General features: G+C 48.0%; 2 protein-coding genes across 4 annotated transcripts; both read left to right on the top strand.

Moving 5' to 3' along the window:
* The first annotated feature begins 44 nt into the window (after positions 1-44).
* Positions 45-1,552, top strand: med31 (mediator complex subunit 31). Its single transcript, XM_086131214.1, has 4 exons — positions 45-210; positions 839-913; positions 978-1,074; positions 1,233-1,552. The coding sequence occupies exons 1-4, from the start codon at positions 201-203 to the stop codon at positions 1,474-1,476; spliced, it is 426 nt and encodes a 141-aa protein (XP_085987340.1). The 5' UTR covers positions 45-200; the 3' UTR covers positions 1,477-1,552.
* A 144-nt stretch (positions 1,553-1,696) lies between these two features.
* LOC147194247 (uncharacterized) lies at positions 1,697-5,585 on the top strand. 3 transcript variants are annotated; one of them, XM_086131212.1, is made up of 9 exons: positions 1,697-1,949; positions 2,588-2,803; positions 2,997-3,135; positions 3,972-4,120; positions 4,202-4,254; positions 4,337-4,461; positions 4,624-4,731; positions 4,905-5,114; positions 5,184-5,585. In XM_086131212.1, the coding sequence occupies exons 1-9, from the start codon at positions 1,855-1,857 to the stop codon at positions 5,499-5,501; spliced, it is 1,413 nt and encodes a 470-aa protein (XP_085987338.1). In that variant the 5' UTR covers positions 1,697-1,854; the 3' UTR covers positions 5,502-5,585. The 3 variants fall into 3 exon arrangements, with proteins under 3 accessions (XP_085987338.1, XP_085987339.1, XP_085987337.1); XM_086131213.1 differs by having other exon boundaries at positions 1,697-2,803; positions 2,937-3,135; XM_086131211.1 differs by having other exon boundaries at positions 1,697-2,803.
* The last annotated feature ends 1,720 nt before the right edge of the window (positions 5,586-7,305 follow it).

Raw genomic sequence — 7,305 nt, forward strand, 5'->3', positions numbered from 1 at the left:
GTAATCTTTAGACATGTTCTCAATATCGTAAATGGACGTAAATGTCGCGAAAAAGTCGTCGTCGTTGTCGTTCATTTCCGGCAAACATGGCCGTCTCTTCTTACGGCTGAACGACCAAACAAAGCAGCGAACGCTTTTCGACACGTTTTCTCTCTTTCTCGCCTTCCTCTGCTCGGCGGACGAAAAGAGCGACTTTTGTTATGGAAACAGGTGAGTCAGCTTGAATGTTTCTTCCAGCTTCCATTGTGCTAACAAGCTAAAGCTACTCGGCCATACGTTTACACGCCAAATGCGTCTTCTAAACTTCCTTTCCTTTCCTTCGTATTTTCCTTTTGTTGTGATTAATCACATCGGTAGATTTCATACGTGGATAGAAGTCCATTTTGTTTCATTCGACGATCTCGTGATCGGTGACATGACCGTCCCAGCAGCGTCCCCAAAAATGGTCGTTAAAATCCATATTTAATTTGCTTTGTTTTTAATTTCCTTGACATTCCGGTGTAATGGGATTAGTAAGGTACAAATAATAGTTGACCAAAGTAAAAATATACGGTGCCGAACGATTTTTTTTCTGTAACAAATATTCTAAAAAGAAGACGAAGCTAACTCAGCAGGAGGTGAAAGTAAAATTCTGACAGTGATGACGCACTAAAATATTGAATGGAATTAATAGAATAATTAATTTTGAGTATGTAATAACACACTTACATCTCCACATGATGTCTTGAGACATTTAGACGGCGGGGTATGTATGGCAAGTGAACTTGGGTAGTGATTGACTTGTGTGCCACAAGAGAGAGTCAACGTTTGAATGTATTGTTTTGTGTGCGTGCCACAGAGGAACAGGCTCGGACCCGCTTCCAGTCAGAGTTGGAGTTCATCCAATGTTTGGCCAACCCAAACTATCTCAACTGTAAGTGCGCGCCTTTGTTTTGCAACACAACGCACGACCGATGACACACTTTGCGTGCGCGTAGTCCTGGCTCAGAGGGGCTTCCTGAGGGAGAGACCCTTCATCAACTACCTCAAGTATCTGCTGTACTGGAAGGAGCCCGACTACGCCAAGTTTCTCAAGTAAGACCGCCAAAATGCTGAGAGTGGCCGTTCACGTTGATGGCCGGATGATTTTTGACGCGGATTAGTTTCCCGAAACCGCACGAGAGCCATTTGCCGTTCGTTGCCTTTTCAATGCGAAGCAAAATCCAGCGATTGAGTGCGAGCGCCCCGCGCAGGTACCCGCACTGCCTGCACATGCTGGAGCTGCTGCAGTACGAGCACTTCCGCAAGGAGCTGGTGAACGCGCAGTGCGCCAAGTTCATCGACGAGCAGCAGCTGCTCCACTGGCAGCACTACTCCAGGAAGCGAACGCGGCTGCAGCAGGCGCTCGCCGAGCAGCCGCCGCCTCAGCAGCAGCAGCAGCAGCAGCAGCAGCAACAGCCGCCGCCGCCGCAGCACGCCAACGCCACCGCCAAGTGACCGCAGCTGCTGCCCGCTCGATTGTTTTCGCCGGCTAGAAAAACAATAAATGTTGAAGACGGTTTTCTGGAAGAAATCTGGATTTTCTTCTTTTATGTTCTCTATTTGTCCATAGGGCACAAACAATTGCTTGAACAAAAACACTGTTGAGTGGTACAACGAGCTGTTTATTTATTTCTTACGTATTGCGGGGCAAAATTAAATTTGGGTGACGGAAGAAAAAAAGCACAGTAAACAGCCGATCAGTCTGATCATACGAATACGGCAGGTTATTGGCGACACTTGCTTTTCAGTCCGTTGCCATACCGATTTGAACGTTGCGTTGTTCGGCTTCAAAAAGGAAGTAGCAAGAGCGTGATACTTTTATTTTGAAGTCCCATGACCGGAAAGATGAGATGTCTTTTTCCCCGGAGCACGACTTCCTGGTCAAAAGTCGCAAATGTTTGTTTTGCTTTTACTGCGGAACGACACAGGTACGCGACGTAAACTTCAATTTCACCGCGTTATTAGTATCAACGGGAGCGAAAAGTTCGATTTTGGACTGTTTTTGCTTTTGGCTCTTTCGTCCAAGCTGCGACAAAGTCACGGAGCTGTCTCGTTTCCCTGATGCGATTGTCAGCCGGACGCGTTTTTTCTTGACCCCATGTCAAGTTGTTAATAGCAACATTCCATGACGAGAGTAGCATGCTTTCAGTCTGTCGTTGTTGGCTTTTAGGAGCGCTTGTTGATCAGATTCTGGTTAGTTTCTAGTTATGGTTGGAGATTCGGTTCTATCCTGTTGTGAATCATTTTAGCGGTCTCGAGATTGTTCTTTTTTTAGTTGAGGTTTGAGATCTATAGCGGGTTCGATTTGGGAGGGGGGGGGGGGGGGTAAATCGGGCCGCGGTGAAGTTCCGGTCCCAGATCGGGGTCCGTGCTCGTTCCGACACGGGACACTCATGCGAGTCAGGCTCGAGCGAAGTAGAAAACGGGAGCAAGGACGGTTCACTCGCAAATTTGTTGTTTTTTTTTGGGAGGGGGGGCAAATATTGCTTCGGGGCTTTTCCTTTCCCCGATGTTGCTTCTGGGGAAAGCGCTTGTTTTATTCATCAACGTTGTCGAGCGATTGCAGGAGTTCCTGCCGCAGTTGCCATGCGATGGAATTGCTGCGGGTGGCGGTGATCGGCGCGGGGGCGGCGGGACTCTGCGCGGCCCGACACGTGCTGTCCAGACCGGAAGGCTTCGCCCCTCCTGTCGTCTTTGAGCTCACCGCCAACGTGGGGGGGACTTGGCGCTACCAGGAACGGGTCGGACCGGACGTACGATGCAGCATGTATAAAAACCTCAGGTGAGAACCAAACTTACTGTGGCCAGACCAGCCCCCGGTCCTCGGTCTGCCCCCCGAGAACTTGCCCCCAGACTTAGGCCTGAGTGTAGTTCTTCTTCCGACCCCGGACGCTTTGACGATGTAAAACTTGCAGGAGAAGATGAGGATGAAAACACTGATCCCACGACTGGGTTTCCTGTTCTTTGGGGCACAGGACCAACCTTCCCAAAGAGGTGATGATGTTCCCGGACTTTCCGTTCGACCCGCAGCTCAACAGCTTCCTGTCGCATCAGGATGTGCGGCGCTACCTGGAGGACTACTGTCGACGGTACCGCATCCGCCCCCACATCAAGGTAAATTTGCCAGCAGCACATGGCAAGACTTAAGACTCTTGACAACTGTTAAAGCTAGATCCAGTTCTGGCTGTAGATTGAGGGCGCTCAAGTCCGGTCCTCGGGAGCCCCTTTTCCAGCACTTTTGAGATGTTTCCCCCTCTGATACAGATGATCATGTATACTAAGGCATTTTTAGCCCAAAAAAACGACCATGTATAGTAAGGCGTTTTTTACCGAAAAAAACGACCATGTATAGAAAGACGTTTTTAGCCCAAAAAAAGACCATGTATAGTAAGGCGTTTTTAGCCCAAAAAAAGACCATGTATAGTAAGGCGTTTTTAGCCCCAAAAAAACGACCTTGTATAGTAAGGCGTTTTTAGCCCAAAAAAAGACCATGTATAGTAAGGCGTTTTTTACCGAAGCAAACGACCATGTATAGTAAGGCGTTTTTAGCCTGAAAAAAACGACAGAGTAAGGCGTTTTTAGCCCAAAAAAAAACGACCTTGTATAGTAAGGCGTTTTTTACCGAAGAAAACGACCATGTATAGTAAAGCGTTTTTAGCCCCCAAAAAAACGACCTTGTATAGTAAGGCGTTTTTTTGGATCGGAATGATCAGCTCATCGGCGAGCCCTGCAGAAGTCTGATAACGATCCCGACCATTTCCGTCAGGAATGCGGAAGGACGGAAACAAAATAAAACGGGCAGGGTAAGGGCTCTTGAGCATTGGACTTGGACACCCTTGCTTGAGAGCTACTTCTCTCTCCAGTTCTGATCGTAGGTCCGGTTTGTGTCTCGATGCGATGCCGCTCTTGTTCTCGGAGCTGGACATCTGGTATCATTGAGTCCGTGTCAGTTCCGCAGCGCAGTGGAAGAGGTGAAGCCCGTCGCCGTGACAACGGAGGACGGTGAGAATCGGACACGGACCACCTGGCGGGTGACGGCGTGCGACGCCTCGGGATGCCGGACCACCGCCACCTTCGACGCGGTCTTTGTGTGTTCCGGGTGAGACGAGACGCTAACGGGAGACGCCGGCTGCCGGGCGCCTGCGGGTTTGTTGCTCACGTTCAGCCGCTTGCCTCGCAGGCATTACTCGGAGCCCAACATCCCCAGCGTGCCCGGCCTTGAGAACTTCAAAGGCGAGTCCTTAAACATCCATGCGATCGGCGACGCTGCTAACTTGCTCCAATTCAAAAGACTTCCCTGACTGGCTTCATGTAGGACAGGTTCTGCACAGTCACGCGTACAGGAGCGCAGAACCCTTCTCGTCTCGCTCGGTGGTGGTCCTGGGAGCCAAAGCGTCGGGCATAGACATTTCCTTGGAGCTGGCCAAAGCGGGCGCCCAGGTAAAAATGTAATTCCGGGATTTCTATTTGAATTGGATTCATGGGATTTCAATTCATTTCAATGCTTTGACTTGACTTACAGGCTTTGTCGTGCAACGAAGTCTATTTGTCGGCACTGCGGCATCGCCGTCCATCCTAACTGGCGTTTGTCCTTCCTCGCAGGTGACGCTGAGTCACCGCGGTCCCCCTTTGATGGCTGCTCTTCCGGCTGAGATCCGCCAGTCGAGTCCGCCGGTGGCCGTCCAGGACGATGGCAGAATTTGCTTCCAGGTGAGCAAAAAGTGCCGCGGCATCGGTCATAAAACATCCAGATCTCGCAGGCTGGATTCTGGCACGTACACGATTGCGAAGCCATGTTACGTCGGCGACCGTCCATGCTTGGCAACGATTCGACACAAACAACCCAGAGATCGTACGCTCCAATGCAGCTTGTGGCATTCCAGGATGGCTCGGTGCGCGCCGCCGACGTGCTGCTCTTTTGCACGGGCTACAACTTCAGCTTTCCTTTCCTGGACGGCAGCCGGCTGGGCTTGGAGCTGGAGGAGCAGCTGGTGGCGCCGCTCTACCGCTTCATGATGCCGCCCGCCTTCCCTTCGCTCGTCTTCATCGGGCTCTGCAAGAGCATTTGCCCCTTCACCAACTTCCATTGCCAGGTGACGAGGGGGCGGGGCCCGGGCGCAAGAGTCAACTCTGTCGTGTTAACGGTTACGTCCATCCGTCAGGTCCAGTTCGCGCTGGGCGCTCTGGCCGGCTCGCCGTCGCTGCCGTCGCGAGCCCAGATGGCGGCGGAGGCGCGGCTCGCGCTGCAGAAGAAGGCGGATGGCGGTGCGGCGCGGCGCCACCTGCTGGTGATGGGCGGGGACCAGTGGGAGTACCTCGCCGAGCTGGCCGCCGACGCCGGCTTCTCGCCGCCGCCTCCAGTCGTGCGCAGCCTCTACGAGGAAGTGTGGCGGCAGCGGGGGCTTCAGCCCGACGGCTACCGCAAGCTGAACTACCGGCTTCTTAGTGACACCCAGTGGCAGGTGGTGGACACTGCATAACGCCCCGTTGCCTCGTCGCGTGCTGCGTTCCTTACCTTGATTTTGGTTTGTTGTTCTGATTAAAAAAATAAATACATAAATACGTGTGGTTCAAAATACTTGAGTCCAAACGATCCAAATACATTTTCCCCTGGAACGATCCACTCTGCCCATTTTTGACCCAACGACACTCAAACAACATACAGATACGTGAGGAAGGCGTTTTTAGCCCAAAAAAACGACATAGTATAGTAAGGCGTTTTTAGCTAAAAAAAACCGTAATAGTATAGTAAGGCGTTTTTAGCCGAAAAAAACGACCATGTATAGTAAGGCGTTTTTAGGCCGAAAAAAACGACCATGTATAGTAAGGCGTTTTTAGCCCGAAAAAAACGACATATATGTAAGGCGTTTTTAGGCCGAAAAAAACGACATAGTATAGTAAGGCGTTTTTAGCTAAAAAACCCGTCATAGTATAGTAAGGCGTTTTTAGGCCGAAAAAAACGACAGTATAGTAAGGCGTTTTTAGCTAAAAAAACCCGTCATAGTATGGTAAGGCGTTTTTAGCCCGAAAAAAACGACATAGTATAGTAAGGCGTTTTTGAGCCGAAAAAAACGACATAGTATATAGTAAGGCGTTTTTAGGCCGAAAAAAAAACGACATAGTATAGTAAGGCGTTTTTGAGCCGAAAAAAACGACATAGTATATAGTAAGGCGTTTTTAGGCCGAAAAAAACGACAGTATAGTAAGGCGTTTTTAGGCCGAAAAAAACGACATAGTATAGTAAGGCGTTTTTAGGCCGAAAAAAACGACATAGTATAGTAAGGCGTTTTTAGCTAAAAAAAAACCGTCATAGTATAGTAAGGCGTTTTTAGGCTGAAAAAAAGGACATAGTATAGTAAGGCGTTTTTAGCCCGAAAAAAACGACATAGTAGTAAGGCATTTTTAGGCTGAAAAAAACGACATAGTATATAGTAAGGCGTTTTTAGGCTGAAAAAAACGACATAGTATAGTAAGGCGTTTTTAGGCCGAAAAAAACGACATAGTATAGTAAGGCGTTTTTAGGCTGAAAAAAACGACATAGTATAGTAAGGCATTTTTAGCCCAAAAAAAACGACATTGTATAGTAAAGCGTTTTTAGCTGTTTTTAGCCCGAAAAAAATGACATAGTATATAGTAAGGCGTTTTTAGGCCGAAAAAAACTACATAGTATAGTAAGGCGTTTTTAGGCCGAAAAAAAACGACATAGTATAGTAAGGCGTTTTTAGCTAAAAAAAACCATCATAGTATAGTAAAGCGTTTTTAGCTGTTTTTAGCCCGAAAAAAACGACATAGTATATAGTAAGGCGTTTTTAGGCCGAAAAAAACGACATAGTATAGTAAGGCGTTTTTAGGCTGAAAAAAACGACATAGTATAGTAAGGCGTTTTTAGCCCAAAAAAACGACATTGTATAGTAAAGCGTTTTTAGCTGTTTTTAGCCCGAAAAAAACGACATAGTATATAGTAAGGCGTTTTTAGGCCGAAAAAAACTACATAGTATAGTAAGGCGTTTTTAGGCCGAAAAAAAACGACATAGTATAGTAAGGCGTTTTTAGCCCGAAAAAAACGACATAGTATAGTAAGGCGTTTTTAGCTAAAAAAACCCATCATAGTATAGTAAGGCATTTTTAGGCCGAAAAAACGACATAGTACAGTAAGGCGTTTATAGGCCGAAAAAAACGACATAGTATAGTAAGGCATTTTTACGCCGAAAAAAACGACATAGTATAGTAAGGCGTTTTTAGGCTGAAAAAAACGACATAGTATAGTAAGGCATTTTTAGCCCG

Source organism: Hippocampus guttulatus, chromosome 15 (genome assembly GCF_054856545.1).
Source record: "Hippocampus guttulatus isolate MCC_2025c chromosome 15, RoL_Hgut_1.0, whole genome shotgun sequence".
NCBI classification, from domain to species: Eukaryota; Metazoa; Chordata; class Actinopteri; order Syngnathiformes; family Syngnathidae; genus Hippocampus; species Hippocampus guttulatus.